The sequence below is a fragment of the Sceloporus undulatus genome, chromosome 6 (assembly GCF_019175285.1).
Source record: "Sceloporus undulatus isolate JIND9_A2432 ecotype Alabama chromosome 6, SceUnd_v1.1, whole genome shotgun sequence".
Lineage (NCBI taxonomy): Eukaryota > Metazoa > Chordata > Lepidosauria > Squamata > Phrynosomatidae > Sceloporus > Sceloporus undulatus.
This window is the reverse complement of record NC_056527.1, coordinates 119,451,113-119,471,413: the sequence shown is the minus strand read 5'-3', so window position 1 is coordinate 119,471,413 and position 20,301 is coordinate 119,451,113. Positions and strand designations below refer to the sequence as shown.

Below are 20,301 nucleotides of genomic sequence, written 5' to 3'. Positions count from 1 at the left end.
GAAACTTTTTGGCGGTAGCTCCGCCCATCCCTTATAAAGCCCCTGCCTTCCCGCTCTTTCCCCAGTTCCTTTTTTCCGCCGCGTTAGCTGCTTAGGGAACTTCGCTGTTGGAAATCTCAGTTTGGAATCACGTTTGACCTCGGACCGTTATCTGACCACTCTTTGCTTGACCGCTTTTGATCATTTCGCTTGGACTCTGGACTGTGTTTCTGCTCGCTCCTTCTGATTTGGCAATCTTCCCGGACCGGCATTGACCTCGGACTGTCTGACTGTGTTTCTGCCCGCTCCTTCTGATTTGGTAATCCTCCCGGACCGGCATTGACCTCGGACTGTCTGACTACGAGTTGTGAGTGGACCATGCCATCAGTTCCCTTTAAGAAATGTTCTGTTTGCGGGGGTAAGATTCCCGGCCAAGACCCCCACTCGGCTTGCCTTCTTTGTCTGGGCGAGACGCATGTTCCTGCATCCTGTGCCTTGTGCAAATCCTTAACCCCTCAGGCCAGGAAAAATAGGGAAACTAGATTGAAGGCCGCCATTTATTCCAAGGTTTTCACCGCGGGCGCTATGTCTTCCCTACCGGCTCCCTCCACGGCCGCAAACCCGTTACCAACTGTGCCTGAGACTCCGGCCCAACTTACTCCCGCCGAGCCTGATAGAGCTGGAAATGTTGCTCCAACCTCGTCATCCGCTCCTCGAGCTTCTCTGGATGCCCCGGTCACCGAGGTCCCACTGGAAGGCGCACCTCGATCCTCTAAGAAGGATAAACAGGAGAAGCGCAAAAAGAGCTCAAAGGAGGGCCGCGCTTCGGACAAGGATTCGAGCTCCCATAAGGGTTCTGCCTCGAAATCCTCAGCCTCTCAGGCCACCACCACCAAGGCCTTAAAGTCTCCAGACCCGGCCAAGGCCCAGGCCACCGTGCCACTGGCGCCTTCGGCTTCAAAGAGGTCCCGTGCGAGGTCCCCGGACGGAGGACACTCGGCCGCCAAGCGCCACCGTTCTGAAAAACGGGATACAGACGGGTCCAGACATAAGGAGACTCCCCGAGAGCCATCGGATGCCGATCGGAGGCCTTCAGATCCTCGCTCCGCGGCTAGAGCCTCCCAGACAGCCGAGGCCGTCGACACTCATCCCGGGCGCCAAAACACTCCTCCATCTGGATCTCGGCCCCTCTCGACGTTCCGTCATGCTCCGGAGGACATTATTGTAGACCTTTCTGAGCCGGCGTCACCTGCCAGCCCGAGAGAGGACAGGCGATCCCCCACCCCGATGCCCGAGTCGATGGTCCACCGGGCCTTAGTACACCGTGCCGCTTCGCCATCTCCTCCGCGCCCCTCCGAGGTCGACTATTTCTACGATGAGGTGACGGACACCTACTACATGGCTGTTCCTCGCGACTCCATCAAGTCCCACTCCAGGCCACCTGCTGAGAGACCTAGACCACGTGCATCCTCTAGGCCATCCCGCGCGCCTAGCCGCGTTTCGGTAGCCACTGATCTGGAGGTCGTTGATCTGGAGTCAAGACAGGAGACATCCTCTCAGGCTCACTACCGCCCTGCAGACGACTCGGATGCCTCTTCTGAAGACAACTATCGGCCTTCCAATCAGGAGTTCGCCCAACCGGGTGCAGTGTCCCCCTCGGACGACGTACGCACATTTGCCGAACATGTGATCAAGATGGGCAACGCTCTCGATATCCAGTTCGCCCAGACAGAAGACGAGGCCTCTGATCCCATTGAGAGGAGGATTCATGGCAAGCTCCCCACTCCACCTGCCATCCCTCTGCTCCCTTCATTGGAGAAGCTAGCCAGACGCTCATGGGCAGCCCCAGCATCGACAGCTGCTAGTAACAGGAAGATTGAATCCCTGTACAGAGTGGCTCCGCGCCCAACATGGCTACTTGAACATCCGCGCCAGAACTCGGCCATCGTGGAGGGCTCCCAGCGCGCCTCCACTCCTAAAGCTTCCTTGATGCCGTCGGACAGAGAGGCTAAGAAAATCGACGCCCTCGCAAAAAAGGCCTACTTCTCTTCGGCCCTGGGGATGAGAGTAGCCAATTACAACGCATGTATGGGCGCATACATACAATGGCTCATGGAGAAGATCTCCCCTCTCATTCCTGACCTTCCCGACGACTCCCAAGGCATCCTCTCAGAGGTCCGAGACGAGGCTCATTCAATTGGCAGCTGGATCATCACATCGGCAAGACATTCCACTGACTGTGCCGCGAAATCCATGTCAGCAGCCATCGCCTTGCGGAGACATGCATGGTTGAGGTCCTCCGACCTAAACCAAAATGCTCGCTCCACAATCGAGGACATGTCCTTCGATGAAGATGGCCTCTTCCACCGCGAAACGGACGAGAAGTTGAACTTCAAGTATAGGATGAGGACTGCGGCCAAGAAACACGGTATGTCGTCCTCTCCTCAGACTTCTTCCCGTAAGCGCTTTACGGGCATCCGCCAGTGGTATGGTCAGGGCCAGAGGCCCTACCAGCAGGACCGCCCATTCCAGCGTCAGGACCAGTCCAGACAGCGCTACCCCTCCCAATCCTCTTCTTCTTCGGGACGTCGTTCTGGCTCCAAGTACAAGAAAGGCTACAGGAGGCAGGATCCCGAACAAAATAAGAAGAGGAACTGAGGGGACGCCGCGTACTCCGTCACCTCTTCCCCTCCTGTTTTCCTAGATAGACTGAGGCCTTTTTCCACCGTCTGGGCCTCGATTTCCACCGATTCCTGGGCACTTACCATCGTCCGTAGGGGTTACGCCCTTGAATTCGAAGAACTCCCACCAACTGGAGTTTTCCTTTCCACCCTCCCCTCGGACACCCTTCTCGACGAAGTACGCACCCTCTTAGCAAAGGGCGCTATCTCACCGATAGACGCCGTGGACTTTCCTAGATGTTTCTTCTCCCGCTATTTTACAGTCCCCAAGGCCGATGGGGGCATAAGGCCCATACTAGACTTAAGAGCCCTTAACGCCTATCTTTCCTACAGGCGTTTTCGTATGGTAACGCTTGCCTCTATCTTACCTTTATTGCACCAGGGCCTGTGGTTTGCGACGATCGACCTAAAGGACGCCTACTTCCACGTCAGCATCCGCGAGAGCCACCGCAGGTTCTTGGCCTTTGCCGTCGGGACCAACGCCTACAAGTACAACGTCCTTCCCTTCGGGCTGTCCACAGCCCCTCGAGTTTTCACCAAGTGCATGGCACCTGTAGTATCCCATCTACATCGCCGGGGCATCAGAGTCTTCCCGTACCTGGACGACTGGTTGCTGGTGGCGCCATCGGACCAAGAGCTCAGCCGTCACATTGCCGAAACCTTAGAGCTCCTGCAAAGTCTGGGACTGGTCGTGAACCTCGAGAAGTCTCAACTACTGCCCTCCAGAATCATAAGGTTCGTCGGCTCGACCCTCGATTCAAACACTTGTGTCGCATCCTTGCCCTCCGACCGTTTTCTAACTCTCACCCGAGCCATCGGAAGATGTGTCGGCCGAAGAAGAATAGTTGCCAGGGACGTCCAGGTAGCCCTAGGACATATGGCGTCAACCACATTCGTAACACCGTGGGCAAGACTCCGGTCCCGACCTCTCCAGTCCTGGTTTCTTTCTGTCTTCGACCCAGAGACGGACCACCCGTCACGTCACCTCACGATCCCGAGACCAGTCGCTCGCTCCCTCCGCTGGTGGCTCGACTCCCGGAACGTTTGCGCCGGCATGCCTTTTTCTCAACCCCAGCCCGAGGTTGTGCTGACCACCGACGCATCAGAGGACGGATGGGGAGCCCACACCACGGACTTGTGGGCCAAGGGACAGTGGTCCCAGGACGAAAAGAGGCTTCACATCAATGCCCTGGAGCTACTGGCGGTACAGAAGGCTCTAAGGGTCTTCGAATCCTCTCTATCCGACAAGGTGGTTCAGCTCAGGACAGACAACACCACCGTCATGTATTACCTGAACAAACAGGGAGGAACCAGATCTCGTACACTACTCAACATCACACTCGAGGTCTGGGATTGGTGCATAGACCGGAACATCCTACTCCAAGCAGTGCACCTGCCGGGTGTCCAGAACGACCTGGCGGACCTTCTCAGCAGGTCTCCGTCCCAATGCCACGAGTGGAGACTCCACCCCGATACGGTGCTCGACCTCTTCAGTCGGTGGGGAACCCCACAAATAGACTTGTTCGCGACTGTCCACAACACCCATTGTCCCCAGTTCTGCTCCCGAACGCCGAACGAACAATCCCTCGGGGACGCGTTCGGGTTCCTCTGGTCGGGGGTTATGCTGTACGCGTTTCCCCCCTTTCCACTGATCACCAGGACAGTCTCCAAAATGACATCGGATGCCTCGGATGCCATCCTGATCACTCCGTGGTGGCCGGGACAGCCTTGGTTCCCCTGTCTCCTCCACCTATCCCAGACCAACTTCCTCCGGATCGAACACAGACCGGATCTCCTCACGGTTCAAGAGGGTCGGGTTCGACACCCGGACATCGACACCCTGCCCCTGGTAGCGTGGAGGATCCATCCCTAGCACGGCTACCGTCTCCCGTGCGCAGAGTCATTCTCGCCGCCCACAAGCCAGCTACTCAAAAGTCCTATGCTTCGAAATGGAACAGGTTCACCAGGTTCCTAGCAAGCAGGCAACTGTCTCCAACTCAAGTCACGACACCGGTGGTCCTGGACTTTTTGATGTCTTTGATTGACTCAGGCCTTTCTCTCACCTCCGTCAAGTGTTACTTGTCGGCCATTTGTTCTTCCTTTCAGTTTAATGGCAAGCCTTCCTTTTTCAAGGACCCCTTGGTAAAGAGCTTTCTAAAGGGATGCAGCAACCTCCATCCGCAGCCATCTCTACCACCCCCGGCCTGGAGCCTCGATGCGGTGCTAAGATCACTACAGTCCAAACCGTTCGAGCCCTTGGCCACCACGGACATCAGACTGCTAACTTGGAAAACAGTTTTTCTGGTGGCCATCACCTCTGCCCGCCGTGCGGGCGAGCTCTGTGCCTTGCGTCGAGACCAACCATACCTCAATTTCCACCTGGACAAGGTAGTTCTTAGAACAGACATTACCTTTTTGCCTAAGGTTGTTTCTATGTTTCACATGTGCCAAGACATTGTCCTCCCGACGCTGGCCCCGAACCCAACCACCGATGCCGAGCGAGCTCTGCACACCTTGGACGTTCGTAGGGCCCTGGCTTTCTACCTCGACAGGACTAGAGACTCTAGCCGCTCCGAAAGACTGTTCCAGTGCTATTCGGAGTCCAAAAAAAGGACTGCCTGTGTCGGCTCAGAGACTCTCCAAGTGGGTTTCTAACACTATTTGTTTATCTTATGAACTGTTGGGTAAACCCTTGCCAGCTAGGGCTCGGTCTCATACTACAAGGGCAGTTGCGACATCTTCTGCCTTTCTGTCAGGTGTGCCCTTGGATGACATCTGCAAGGCTGCAGTGTGGTCACAACCTATGACTTTCATCAAGCATTACAGGTTGGACACCAGGGCCAGGGGAGATGCAGCTTTTGGGAGGGCTGTCCTGTTGTCTGGTTTGCACTGACTACGCTCTGGAGGGCACATGTCGTTTTTCCTTTTGCATTATTTGCAAATAAGATATTTTTCAGATTCCTGGGTTCATGATACTATTGGGTTGAGTTCATGAGATTGTTGGTTGTTTATCTTAACCAATATGGTGATAATAATAACAACACCAATTAGACCACCGCTTTGTGTCTTTCTTGCTTATTGGTATCAACAATAGTGTTGGAGACAAGGTTAATATGACACTCCCTCCTCCACTGACCTTAGCTCGCCAGTCTCAACCCATTTGTATGATTCGCAGAGACCACGAAGAAGAAGGACAGGTTGCTTACCTGTAACAGTATTTCTTCGAGTGGTCATCTGCGAATACATACAAATCCCGCCCATCCTCCCCTCAGTGTCCTGCTCTTTATTGGCTCATTCTTATCGCCTACTTGGCGGAAAAATTGCGGAACTGGGGAAAGAGCGGGAAGGCAGGGGCTTTATAAGGGATGGGCGGAGCTACCGCCAAAAAGTTTCAACATGTTGCAAAGAGTACTTTGCCTAGTGATTCCAGAAGTTTCCGAAGGCACTGCGCAGGCGCAGTACAACCCATTTGTATGTATTCGCAGATGACCACTCGAAGAAATACTGTTACAGGTAAGCAACCTGTCCGTCTTTCCAGTCCTTAAGGGCACCAGAACCACTGTCCCTCCATTCTCCAGACCAGCCATGTTTTCCCACCCCAAGATCTTGACCAACAGGAGAAAATGTTCCTGCAGAATGAGGGGCCGTTGCCAGACCAGGCCGGGGGGCACTTCACAGATGGCCTCCGTGGGTGTTGCCACCAACCTTGGTACAAACCTTATTCTCCCCACAATGAGAAACTGAGGGAGGGGTACTCAGAAGTGGGAGGCCAAACCTTGGCCTGTGGGGCCTTGACCCCTTTCTTCCCTCCAGTCCAGATACCATGTTCTTGCCATACAACTGGGGATCCCTGTTGGACGTTGCTTTTAAACGTTGCCCTTTGGGTATAGTGCATCTGGCCCCCTGCTGCAAAGCACACAGATGGGTCTGCCCTTGAAGACAGCCCAGAGGGGGTGCTACGGTTCAACTGCCCAAGTGGGAAAGAGGGGCTTGGCTGTGCCACCTTTGCCATCTCTTTTGGAGGTCACCCTCGGTTCCTGAGCTCCTGGGAAAGGGCCTTGTCATTCTACACAACTGCAGCACCATGATCCCACTCTAAAGGCCATGGCAGCATCCTCTGTGATCCTGGGATTTGCATGGTAGGGAGGGGTATTTGGGATCACCAGCCAAAACTCCCAAATGCACAACCTCCAGTATGCAGCCATGGCAGGCAATACAGGATTCTGCTGCCAAACCTGCACAGCCTCAAAGCCCCCCCCCCCCGGTTTTATTAAACCCTACAGCACCAGGGAGGCCAGGTGCCCACCTCCAAAGGGGTGCTGGTCCTGCTGCGCTGCCCCACACGCCACCCGCCAAATGTCATCCCTATGGGCATAAGGTACAAGGACGTGGTGATGAGGGTGATGTGCTCCAATTCCTCCTTCATGAATCCTGCTTTGTCCCTTTTGCTCATCATTGCTAAATGTCCTGTAACAAATGCTTTGCACTTGGAGGCTTGAGAGCTTGGAAAAGTGGCATTTTTGGCCAACAGAAGGATCTGTAGGGGAAATCAAGCCCCCATTCCCTCTAGAGAATGGCTTTGGTTGGACTACCTGCCTTGCTCCTTGCTCCTTTCCCCCCAAATCTCCTTTTGTTTGCCTGAAACACCACCTTTTCATTGAGACAGACATTGAATGACTAACTGGTGGAAGGAAGCCATTATACGAGGGTCTGGTCCGTGAGCTGTGTTTTTTAAACTTGTTATGTTCTTAAATTATTTTAGACTTTTAAAAGTTGAATAGTGTTTTAACGGAAATAATCTGCTTAACTCTGTTGTAACTTTGCAAGTATCAGGTTTCTTAGCTTTCCTTGTTTTATGCTTTTTAAAGCCATCTTGACTAGTTCCCAGGTGAGAGAAAGGAGGCATATAAAACAAATAAAATTAAATAAATACATATATAAATACTTTCTGAACATATGGGTTATTTGCAGAGTTATATTGCTTTTTCTGTTACAGGTGGCCCTTTCTCTTGCCCTTCCCTTTGGGTTTTCCATTTGAGCAAGGAGCCACCCTCCTTCTGCAACGTCTTGAATGGTGCTTGCACCAGCATAAGAAGTGCCCAGAGGGTCCTGGCCCTGGCTTGGTGGTCTCTGGGCAGCTCCTCCTCCATCCTCCCCTCCTCAACAGAAGGACCTCACTGCAGGCACATGGATTAAGACCATGATTGGTTTTACTAAGCGGAAAGCAGGCTGGGGAGGCGAGGCGCCATTGCTGCCCAGCAGGATTCATGGGGCTGGCAGTTTAGTTTGGAGAACGGCAGCCTCCCACGAAGAAGCAACGGCAGCAGCAGAAGGAGAAGCCCCACCAGGACTCCCCCCATCCGCTGTCGCAATAAATAACGTCTCTCTTTCCATCCACCCCTAAATCCACCATGCTGGGCAGCCCCCAACACACCGGAGGGTTGAGACCCTTCCTTGTGATTTGGAGGAGGACAGAGGGGGCAGGAAGCCCTTCTCCTCCCTTTGCTGGATGCAAACACACACGCACGCGCACACACCTGAGGAGAGGGTGCGGCAGGGGTCCTCCCTTGCCCTCTACCCATGAGAGGCCAGGGGGTTGTGCTCAGGGCACTTGAGAGACAGGGGTGGGTCAGTGTGCTCTGGATTTGGGGGTCCCTCCCTCTCTGTCCCCCATCAGGCACTGAGAAAGAACTTCCGGTAGAACTTGTTCATCTGCTCCAGGAAGATGAAAGTGAGGACAGTGTGGGGTCCCAGGCGGGCATAATAGGGGGTGAAGCCCTTCCAGAGGCTAAAGAAGCCTTCGTAGCGGATCACCTTCAACAGAACGTCCTGCAAGACAGAAGAGGGAGAAGACCATGCCAGTAAGGAGGCAAGAATGTGCCCAGGCAGGGTCAGAAAGGGTTCTGGAACATCTCACCTGGGCCTGGTGCTGCCCTTGGAAGCCCCACCTGCCTGCACCCCCCTCAAACATGGCAGGAAGGGAACAGAAGTTGCTCTGAGGTGGAGACAGCAGGCTGCCATTCCAGGCTTTGAGGCTGAAAACTGACCCACACAGCCCTACCGCTGGAAAAGCTGCAGTGGCTATGAATGGACACAGCAAATTGTTGGTGGCAGAGGAGAAGTACCTCAACCTTTTCACTGGGGGGTTCTGGCATCCTTCTGGCAGCAGGTGGTGGAACTGGGCACATACCAAACCCTACCAGGGCCATCACTCGCAAGTCCTTGAAGCTGGACAAGGGGTCTCCTGGGTTGGATGCATCCCTCCCTGAAGGGAGAAGCCACTGGAAAATGGGGGGGGGGGCTTATACTTAGGGCAGAAGCAGAAACTGAACAGAACAGGTGCAGCCCCACTCCCACCCCAGGATTTGGGATGACCACAAGCAAGTGGCTAACAGAACAGCTGACAGCCCTACCTCACAGTGATCTGTTCCCAACTGCCTGCCTGGAACAACACACAATAACCCTTCTGAGGCCACTGGGCAGCTGTTAATGTTTGGCCTCAATGCTGACAAGAATTCTTGAGCCCATGTGCCTTGGCCACAGCTGCCACGGAAGCATTCGTTTCCGAAGAACAGGGGCCACAGTTGACTGGGTCTCAGGTGTGTGGCTGAGGGGGGGGGGGAAGGGGAGGCCCAGGCCACCCTCAACCCCTCCATTGCTTTCAGGGTGCAAAGGTCCAGAACTGGCAGCGGGCATAAACAGAGCTCTGTGGCTTCATTTCCCCTCCACCTCTTAGGAGCTGTGGGCAGGTAGAAACAGGTGAACACCCAGACCCACCCCCATAACCTGGTGAGCATGACATTAAAAGGAAGGAGGACTGGCAGCTGCCATATGCCACAATGAGGTTGTCCACAGTGGCACTACGTTCTCCTCCTCTCCTCTTTCTCTAGTGTCCCAAGGGACTGCTCAGTACAGGGAGACCAGGTTGGAAGCAGCCTCCCTTTTCCTCTGGGCTCTGGGCAAAACTGCCCGCCTGCATGGTCAGAGTGGCTTCAAAGGCAAAGTCCCCGAGAAGCAGCTTGCTTGCAGGGCAAAGTCTGCACACTGCACCTTCCAACCGATTCCCCTCTGAGAAGCAGGACTGGGAAGCAGCCAAGGCCCCCCCTCCCCCAGCCCCAAAAATCAACTCCTGGAAGCCGCAATATCTTACATAACATCTGTTTATACATTGAAATATCTTCCCTCTCATTCCATATCTCTCAGCTTCCTCCCATAAAGGGACCCAAGGCAACTCACAACAAGGAAACAGCAATGAAAAATGCAATCCCACCAAAAGTCATGCTGAGGCGGCTGCTGCACAGAGGCTGCGTGAAGCTACTCTTCCCCCAACCCCTCTCACTGCCAAAGGTCCTGCCTGGCTCCATGCCACTTTGCTCTCTGAGAGCCAACACTTATCCCAAAATGGTTCCTGAAAAATGCTGCAGCCCCAGCTGACTAGACCTCCTGCCCTCACACAGCAGCATTGCAGAAACAGATGGGGAAGACTTAGCTGGGCGCGTCATCCCAAGGCTATGGCCCTGATCAGAAAGAGAGGGAGGCAGGACAGACATCAAGTGAACAAAGGCATGTGCCAAGGCCCTGGACACTCACCAGCCCATTCCGGTACTCTGGCTTCCCGTCAATCATCCGCATGTTCTGGATCCTGGAGAAAGAGAGAAGTGAGGCCACATGAATTCCAGTCAGAGGGCGATGAGGCTCTCAGGTCCTGCACTTGGACAGCCCAGCCCCTCTCCTGAACCAGAGCAGGCTGCCATTCTAGCTACCCCATCTGTTACCAAGAACTGAATCACATCACCGGTCTAGGATAACTGGTGGTCAATGGATGCAGAAGGCATTCTGCAGACAAGGAGAACACCCAGCCCTTTAGCTGACGGGCTCCAGCAGCACCAGCTCCAGCTCCAGCACCCCATTGTAAGTGAGAAAACTGGACCCCTAAGTGATAGATTATATGAGGATCACCCCAGGCCCAACTCTCCGGAACCTTGTGGCTGGAAAATGGCTCTCCTGGGCTAGGCTATAACCCCACCACCACTACCACTTTGCAAGGCAACTGGAAAATGGATTCTCAGGGTCACATAGGGCAGAAGTCATCTAAAGAAAATGAACCACACAGGCATAGCCCATCTCCCATCATCACAGAGAGGACAGCAGGACAGAAAACCTGCTAACAGAAAGTCTGCCCCAGCCACCTCTGTCCCTGCCCCAGTGGAACAGTAAAGAGCAGGTTTCAGGATTAGCACCTTAGTCCAAGTGACTTGAGTCTCAACCTTGCAAAGTAGAGAAAGGACAGCTGCCCAGTCCTGCCAGCAGGACTCACAATGAGTTCCTGGTCTCATTGAGTCACACCCCCAATGCCCCTTTCCTAACCTGGTCTTGGCAATGTCCACGGGCATGGAAGCGGCCGTTGTCACCAACCCGCTGATCATGCTGGCACAGAAGTGGCACAAGATGTTGTCCCGGAAGTAACCTGAAAGGGATGCCAAGGGAGCTAATTCTGCTGCCTGTCCTTAGGCCCCCCCCCCCCATTTTCTTCCTCCCACCACCAGTGGAGACTGAAGCCCCAGATCTGTGCCGTAGGATCCTTGCAAAGGAACACCACAAACAACCCTGATCAACATGCTCCTAAACCAAACAGTGGTTCCCCCAAGAGCCAGTGAAGGCAGGTAAAGAGGGAGGCCTGACAGCAGGTGTTTCCTTGCTTTTCTAGGGATACCTGGCACCAAGCCAGAACCTGCTGAGAGCCCAAAAATGCCTGGATCTGAAGGAGGACAAGATGGGCCTTCCAACTCAGTGGAGAGACAACATCCTTCTGGTGGGAAGCACAAGAGGTAAGCAGAGTGCAAGCAAAAGGAGGGAGCAGAAGCCCTGAGGAGACCAGCCAAGGATTATGGGTTGCGGGACAGGTTCCCCCCGGGTGTTTCTAATAGTGGTGGAAAGAGCACACCCAGATATTTCCCTCCCACTGAACCCCCTGGATCCCAGGGCCTGGCCAGGAGCACAACTTACCGGAGTCAAGGAGGAACTGCTTGGATTGTGAGTAAGAGGCCAACTGGGCCGCGTTGACAACCACCGCTCGGGCCATAGTGGGGACGCAACCCTACAGGAGGGAGGAAGCCGGGCAGAGAAGGAAGTGGGGGTCAGAAAGGCTGTGGTCATGCCCTTCCTGCCCTGGCAGTACGCAGGATGGCAAAGGTGGCATCTGTTCAGCAAGGAGCTGCCTGAGGGAGGCGGGAGGGCACAGGGGTGGGTTTTCGGGGAGCTGCTGCCATTCACTATACCAGGAATTGAGGGAGGGGGAAGAGACGGAGGGAGGGAAACAAAGCAGTTGAGCTAGGAAGTGCCAAGGGCAGCTCCTCAGTATCTGAATGACTGCAATAGGGCAGAGAAACTGGCCAAGACTGAGGGTGGCATTCTGCCAATGAGAGACGGCACACATAACTTGATTCACAGAATCATAGAGTTGGAAGAGACCATAAGGGCCATCCAGTCCAACCTGTTATGGAGGAATACACAACCATGTATGTTTGCTTTTTGGACAGAGGGCAAAGGGTCATTTGCTGGACCCTTGTGCCCTATCCTAAATCTCCCCATGCTCTCCTGGAGAAAAGGAGAAGGTGACCAAGCTGAAGGGACTGTCTCCTGACCCTGCTGCAGTTGTCAAGGGAGAGTAGAAAGAGAAATGAGGGTGTCTGCCCCCCCTTCCCTCTGTCTAAAGAATGCCAATGGGGCCAGGAGGCATTCCCACGTTTGGTTGCTTCCCTTCCTCTGAAGACTGTGGAACATTACCGTCCTTGTGCATGATGCAGAATCCTGTCATAAAACTAAAGACATACCCAGATTAAGGAGATGGAAAGATGGCCTTTGGAGGCTGTTGGAGGGACCAAAGAGAAGACCCACTGAAGGACCACCTTCTCTATCCCCCCCCAGCTACATTTGCAGACAAGACTTCTGGTCTTGTTAGATGAGACAACAGTCTGGGGAACTCAAACACAGGTGGAGAAAGGCATCTGATGGGCAGAGACCAGAATTACAATGCCCCGAAGAAAGGTGATTTGCTTCTTTGGATCTTGTGGGAAAGTGTCTTCTTGTGGGGGACAAAAGCCCCAGATGTGGGCATTTGAGCTCTTCTGGGGACGTGACTCCCAATCCTCCAGAGTTCAGGTGAGGGGCTCCCCTCCAGCCCATTCCCAGCTGCTCTGGAAGGTATCACCCTCACAAGGCCCCCTGGGGACATACCCTCCAGAGGGTGGGCACCCCCTCCTCACGGGTGATCCGCACCAGGGCATTGAAGACGTTTGTGTAGCCCCTCCGCTGGTCCGGAGGCAACCTGGAACCAAGAACCAGAGAAGATGGGAGTGGAATAGAGGCATAACTGACACACAGACACAAGCTCTGCAAGCCAGGAGGAAGAGGAGCCCACTCCCATTCAGCCGCTCCCAGCCTCCTCCCCATAAGGCCATGAAGCTTGTGCCTGGCTGTGCACATTTCCCACCCCTGATGCTACACAGCTGGAGTAGGCAACAGTATGGAGGACAGAAGCCAGTTTTTGCCCATTGCTGCCTCCCACTCCCCACCCAGAAGGCCTTACTATTGTGTAGCAACACACTGGAAGAGATGTTATGAAAGAGATGTTGTGTTGTTTTAAGTTCCCATTCTTGCCATTTGCGGTTGTTTTACAAGGTTTTTCTGGGGTTTGGGGAGGTGGCAGAGAGTGGTTTGTGAGTGGTTCCAGTGTGTCTCCTACAGTTTTTTAGCCAACAACTGACCAGGTGAAGTCTCAAATAGTACCCACCTGCCATCAGCTGTCATCCGGATGAGTGCCACCTCAGCAGGCGTACCGACGAAGGCCCCAATGGCACCCGCTGTCATCCCAATCACAGCTTTCATTAAGAAGTTGGGGGGGGTGCCATCTGTCCCAGTAAGCTTCTCAAAGAGAATGGTGTAGATACCCAGCCGAGTGGTAGTGTAGGTGGCCTGGCGCAGGAGGCCAGCAGACAGCCTGATAACCCAATGGGAGATGCCAATCAGAGATGTACCAAATGAAACAGACAGACAGACAGAGAGCAGAACTGCCAACCAGAGTTCTTCTGGCACCCCTCTGTCTTTCCCTCCCCAGCCTCTTCCTGGCACTAAATCAGAAGTTGGCATCAAGGCGCACAAACTGAATCCCTACCCCTTCAGCAGCCCTGGCAGTGCCCATTTTTGCCCTCTTGTGCAAAGTTAAAAAATACAGGTGAATCTTCCCTCTGTTAGTACCTCTGTTAAACTGCTAAGGAAATCTAATCTTTGCTCTTAATGTTTTAAGAAACTGTTCAGTTGATTTGTAGATCAATCCATTAAAACCAATTTATGAAAATAATAATAATAATAATAATAATAATAATAATAATAATAATAATAATAATAATGTGTTTTATTTATAGACAGCTATTCCGTGATGATCATAGCAGGGTACAGTAAAATTGTAATGCAATACAAAATACAGTTAAAGGAGGGAGAAGTCGCGTCCTTCAGGCAGTCCCTGATGTTTCTGGGTCTGCCTGATCGCTCCCTCTAAAACTACTAAAACAGTAGAATAATCCCTAGACCTCTGGTTCTCAAGCTGCAATCTTTCAGATGTTCTGGACTTCAGCCCCCAGAAATCCTAGCCAGCCCCCCAGGAATTGTGGGAGCTGAATTCCCAAACATCTGGAGAAGAGCAGTTTGTCCACTGGCCTGGACTCTCCTCCAGGCAATGGCTGTAACAAAGGTCACAGGGCATAGGACAGTGAGCTTGCGGCATTTAACATTTTAGTAACCAGTGGAATGAATGTTAACCATGCCTCCTCCCCCCCCCCCCGCTTTAAAACTGAAGAAGTCAGGTAACATCATGGTTTCTTAAGCGTTATTTCTACGCTCTACTCCTGCAGGGCCCCACAATCTCAAAACTGGGGCTGGGAGGGGAGAGCCCCAGATGTCCTCCTCCTGCAATCCACCGACCCCCTGCCATTCCACCTCACCCCCCACCGCATGGAATGAGCTTTGGCCACAAAAGAAACAAGCCTCAAAACTTTGCCCCTTGACTGGAAGCCTCTGCAACTCCATGGGGAACGGGGGGGGGGGTTACTTATTTCTTAAACACTCTTCCCCTGACCCCCACTGCGTTCCAGAGGCTTTGCATCCCCCTCCCCACTCAGGTGCCACCCTCCTGCTCCCCACCATCTCCCTTGTTCATCACTGCAACCGCCCCCCCCCCATGCACCCAGGCCTCTGCTTTCCCCCCTCCGGCCTTATCTACCCAGTGTAGATGCCCCGGACGCCCTCCTTCTTGAGGATGCTGCCAACGGCGTGGAAGCTGGTCTTGTACTCTTTGGTCTTGGCCCCCTCCCCGCTCAGCTGCATGCGGTTCTTCACCAAGTCCAGGGGCTGCACAAACACCGTGGCTCCCATCCTGGAAGAGGGAAAGGGGGAAGCAAGAGTCACTTGCGAGAGCCGAAACAAAACCCCAAAGAGGAGAGAATCATCCAGGGCCAGACACAATGGCATCCTTTCAAAGTCTTCCTCCTGATGCCTCTCCTTGAGGGTCCTTCCTGGTGGTTCCTTTGGGGCCCCTCTGCGCATCTAGAGAGTTCCCTTCTCTCTCATAGACACATTCATGGCTGTGGGGCTCCCACAGTGACCAAGAGAAGGCAAGCAAACCCCACCTTGCCTTCCAACATTGACCTGAGGGTGTTTTCTCTGCTTCTGAGGCTGCCCAAGACAGGATCCAAGTCCTTTGGCCAGACTGCTCCCACTCAAAAGCCTGCAGCCCAGTCTCTTAGTGCTGTAGGTGGATTAGCTGCTAGGGGCCACTCTGGATTCAGAGCCAGCCCCAAAGGCATTCCACCTGCTTCTCAGAAGTGTATCACTTGTGTATCAGAGGCTTTAGGTCGCCCTGGGCATTTGGAGCAGGCATTCCCCTCTCTCCCTTTCCTTCCCGGCTTGAGTCCCATTGTGGGAGAAAGGAGGGGTCCTTCAAACAAACACACAGAGAAATGAGGCTTTGGTGGGGTTTCTGGGCGAAGAGTTCATTCACTGCCGAAACGTCTTCTAGAACATGGCCAGACAGGCCATGGAAGCCTTTGCCTTCAGGAAGAGGGGCTGAGGAGGATGGCTCCCATACGGCCATCTTTCCCACAAAGGAAGGCTCCCATCCTGCAGAAGGGGAAGCAGGTTCGCTTGGCCTTTCAACCTGGATTGCCTTCATATGCCTGTGCCTGATCTGTACTCTTACACTGCTGTGTCTTTCCACTGATGTCTTTAAAGGCAGCGGCCGAATGCCTGAGCTGCAGCTACTCCTCCACAAGCCAGAAGGCGGTGAGTCTGATCCCAGCCAGGGCTCCAGGGTTGACTCAGGCTCCCCTCAATGAGTCCCACTCTGGGGGCAAGGAGCTCAGGCAAGCGGCCTAGGAGTGCCTCTCTCCCTTGACCCCGCAGCCTCAGGAGCCAAGCCCCACTGGGCTCCAATGCCCCAGCGGCAGCAGCAGCCCTTCGGCCAGGCAGGGCAAGCAAGAGGGGCCTGCAAGCGGGAGGCTGGGCGGCCATGGCTCTGGAAGGCTTGCGTGAGGCCGGAGGAGGAGGGGGCTCTACAGGCCGCAAGGGGCCTTTCCGCAGCAGCCTCCCCGGAACAAGGCCAGTCGGAGGGCTCGAAGGGCTGAGGAATCCTCCGGCTCCTCCTCGGCCAGACCAGCAAAGGCAGCCCTGCGCTGGAAGGAGGAGGGCCCTGGGTTCATGGAGGGCTCTAAGGGGAGGCAGGAGGCCCCTGGCCCCGTCCTCAGGGCAAAAGGGAGGCAGCTGGAAGGGGACCCCGGGGCCGCCTCTGCCACCCAGGGACTCACGGAGTCCCTGTCGAGGGCTAGGGTTCGGGGGAGGAGGTCCCCTCTTGAACCCCCAGAAAGGCCAGGCTCCTCCAGAGGGATGAGCCTCCCTTGGCCCCAAACTCTCAGGGTCGTGGCCCTTCGGAGGACTACCACTCCCAGGATGCCCCAGGCGGCGGTAGCGGCGGCGTCTGCGGGGTCAGAGGGCAGCGAGGGGCCTCAAGGCCTGGGCCTCTCTCGGCTGCGCGCGCATCCCCTCTTACCCGGCCAGCCCCCCGAAGAGGAACTTGATGGACTTGGGGGAGGTCTTGGGCTTGGCCTCGGGGGCCGCTGGCCCCGCCGCCGCCGCCATCGCCGCCTCTCTCGCTCGCTCGCTCGCACCGGGACCAAGGTGACACCGGGCCGGCCGCAGGGGTGGGCGTGGCCTCGGGGAGCCAATGGGCGTCCGCTCTGAGGCGGGGGAGGCGGGACGTCCGGGAGGGGGAGGCGGGGCGGGGGCGGGGAGGGAGGCGTGCCCCTCGCGCATCCCCGCGCCCTGCGCAGTAGCCCTCGCCGGAGGGCTGCCGGGAACTGTAGTCTCCCTTCAAACTCTGAGGGGGAGGCGTGCGGCCTTCTATAAAGTACAATAAACAGAAGTCCGGTGTGTTTTATAAACATACGTGAAAAAAATGGAGGATAAATAAATAAACCGTTTTAAAGAGCGTTTTGTGTCCCGTTCTACAGTTATTCGTACCTCAGGACTCAGATGGCCTTTATTCTCGTTTTGACAATTCTTTATGAGTTCGCATTCATTTCTGCTCCTACATCCCTGTCACTACACTCCCATCTCCCCAAGGCTCTGAGGGAAAGAGCCGTGAAGAGCGGGGATGATGGGTCTCTTCCCCTTCTGCCTCCAGATTTGGGGGAGTCTCCTTCAGAGGACAAACCGCTCCAGAACTAGAGCCTGGGGGAGGGTACTGCTTGGAGGACTACAACTCCCATCGTCCCCTAACCACGAGGAGCCATCCTCACATTATTTCCTCCGGTGTGTGGTTTTAACACCTTTGTCTGGTAGAGAGCCAGTGGAGCTTCGAAAGCTTGCAACTTGTATTTTGTGCATTTTGGTTGTCACAATAATGTATTGCTGTTTTGTGGATTCTGGGTTTGTTGTACTTTGGCCAACACAATTACCTAATGCTCCCTCCTTAATGTTGCTTTTGCCATCTTGACCCAAGGTGACCGGATGCCATACCAGACGCAAAATGGAAGAAGAATATCCGAAGCAAAACGGAGGCCCTAAAGAAAACTGTTACAAATAGAAATTCGTGCTTCTTGTCATGCTCAGAATGGAGGAGGGTTTGGAATTCCTCCTGGATGGAGAGAGACGGCCAAGCGTAGGACATGTCCTGGGAGCGGAGGACTAATGGTCACTCTATCTTGGCCACATTCTGAGGCTGCTTGGCTGCATCTTTCCTGGTGGTCCTCACCTGTGAAATGTTGGAGAGTTTGCACGCACATGTGCAAATGCGCACACACATCCTGCCTGCAGTGCATGGCCAGCCTCCACCCTGCCCACTAGAGGGCAACGTCCAGGCCAGCCTGGGCAGAAGCAGAAGCGTGGCTGGAGCGGCTGCAGCACCCAGGCAGCCGTCCTCTTCCTGGCCTGGGACTCCAAGCACAATGGCATTCCTGGCACTGCTATTCCAAAAATGTCCCCCCCCCAACAAGGGGAGGGCCTCCTTCCTCCTCTTTCTCCTCCTCCTCCGCCGCCACACAGCATTCCTTGGCCAGGGCCCAGCCTTGTGATTATGGAAAACAGGCACTGCCAAAGGAATGGCCGGCAAGAGTCTGCGGACAGGAATGTGGGGAGCAGAAACCACAGCCAGCAGAAGGAGCACCCCATGGACCCCCCAGGACCCCCTTCCTGCCCCCCCTTGGAAGACCAATTAGTAATGCATCCAGCAGCCCATCCCAAACAACTGGCAGGGCTAACCACAAAGTGTCCAAAGTATTTGCCAGGCACACACACACACAACTCCGCAACTGGCCACGGGCTTTGTCTGCTGCATGCAAACAGTTGCTCTCCTCAGGGAAGGGAGTGTGCTGATTTAATCCCATCCCAGATAAATGCCATTGGCCTCCCCATGCTGAGCCATCCAGATGTCGCAATGTGGCATGGCTGGTTTCCTGCCCTGGGGGGCCCCTTTTGGACTCCTTGCCACAATATGCCTTTTTGATATAGGATTTATATGGCAGGTCACAGGGGGACTGAGAGCTGGATCTTTGGCTACACACGGCCAACATTTTGTTGTGTTATGATGGAACTGATGTGGATCTCCTTGGCATCCATGTGCCCATTGATGCGCACACAGCACTCTCCCCTTTTTGATACAGAATTGATATCAAAGGCCACAGATCTTTGACAGATCTTTTTATTATAGCAGAAAGTGAAGCAGACACACAAAAAACAAGCATAGGACTGAAGCCAGATTTGGGAGGGAGGCAAATACATTCTGCAGGTCGTCCAGTATCACACGACACTGTCACTCTAACTGCTATGGCTGCCTCCTGTGGAATTCTGGGAGTTGTAGTCTAGAGAATTCTAAATGTTGCCCCTCCCTCAACTGAATAATAACAACAACAGCAACAACAACATCCAGTGGAAGCAGATCATAGGCTCTAGCCATGCTGTGTATTGTGAGTGCAATTCCACTTGGTGTACTGTGTCTGGTTCTGGTCCTCAAAGGGGTGTTGGCTGTGAAGGGGGTGGTGTGCCGAAAAGGATGACCCCAATGATGGGGGGAATGAAGCAGCCCCCTGGAAAAAATAGAAAGAAGGGCAGCAGAGAGGTAGGCTTTTTAGTGGAGAGAGCAATAAACATGTGGAAAACCTCACTGATGTTGGGGGCAGAAGAGGAACATTTTTGGGTGGAAAACGGGGGATTGTTCTTCATGGAGTTCTAGGATTTGGGGGAGACTTTCCCCTTCCTCTCTTCCTAAAACCAGAGATGGTTCAAAGCATTGAAGCTGAATGGGAAAAGCCCCCCCCCCTTATCATTTGCCTTGCCCTTGGGAATTGTGAGGATCTGGCTTGCCAGCCTTGTCTAAATCTGAATGTACATGTTTTTTTATGGGGGGGGGTTATGTGGCGAAAGAGACCTTTCGCCTGCTGTGGCTGGCATCTTCAGAGGATGCTGAGAAGAGAATGCCTTCTCTGAAGAAGCCAGCCGCAGATGCTGGCGAAGGGTCAGGAAGAAGCCCTTCTTGTGGGGCCTGGCCATAGAGCCTGAAAGCCCATACAAAATATGGAAGCGGCCATGAAAGCCTCCGGCTTTGCCTCTGAATGTGGGCTTCTCAGACCAGCAGCGGTTGGTGGTTTGGTGGTTTTGGGGGCTGGGGCTGTGTGACCGCATTATTTTTAAAAGCAGGGTTGAAACAACATCTTTTTGTATTCTGACCTCTTTGAGAGAGAGGCCTCTCAGAGGAAGACCAGAATATTTGGGGGCGAGCGAAGCGGCCGCCTCAGGCAGCAGCAGCAGCAGCAGCAGAAGGGCACTGAGCGCAAACACTTGCGACTGCGGTTGCCAATGGCATGCCACAATCCTCGCTTTCGTCTTTGCTCAGCCATTCATCCAGAAGTGAGAGGACTTATGAAGGACAGCTAGAGAGACCCCAGACAGGCCCTGGGCTGCCAATCCAGGCGGCCGAAGTCAGGGCTGTCCATGGCCTGGCCTTCCCAGTTTCTTTGCACGGCTGGAAAGCAAAGAAAGCGGATTTAAATTAGGGTTGCCATAAAACCCAGGACCAAACTGTGGCCGTTTAAGGTCC

The 20,301-nt window shown here is 54.3% G+C and overlaps 2 protein-coding genes across 2 annotated transcripts; one reads left to right on the top strand and one right to left on the bottom strand.

The window, feature by feature from the left end:
* Nucleotides 1-564: 564 nt before the first annotated feature.
* LOC121933953 lies at nt 565-7,159 on the top strand. The gene is made up of 4 exons (XM_042473933.1): nt 565-2,407; nt 3,043-4,802; nt 5,085-5,303; nt 6,944-7,159. The coding sequence occupies exons 1-4, from the start codon at nt 565-567 to the stop codon at nt 7,157-7,159; spliced, it is 4,038 nt and encodes a 1,345-aa protein (XP_042329867.1).
* Nucleotides 7,160-7,852: 693 nt separating this feature from the next.
* SLC25A11 (solute carrier family 25 member 11) lies at nt 7,853-16,910 on the bottom strand. The gene is made up of 8 exons (XM_042471966.1): nt 16,759-16,910; nt 14,938-15,090; nt 13,453-13,659; nt 12,897-12,987; nt 11,667-11,757; nt 11,028-11,127; nt 10,251-10,302; nt 7,853-8,489 (listed from the first exon to the last, which is right to left on the bottom strand). The coding sequence occupies exons 1-8, from the start codon at nt 16,845-16,847 to the stop codon at nt 8,334-8,336; spliced, it is 939 nt and encodes a 312-aa protein (XP_042327900.1). The 5' UTR covers nt 16,848-16,910; the 3' UTR covers nt 7,853-8,333.
* Nucleotides 16,911-20,301: the final 3,391 nt, after the last annotated feature.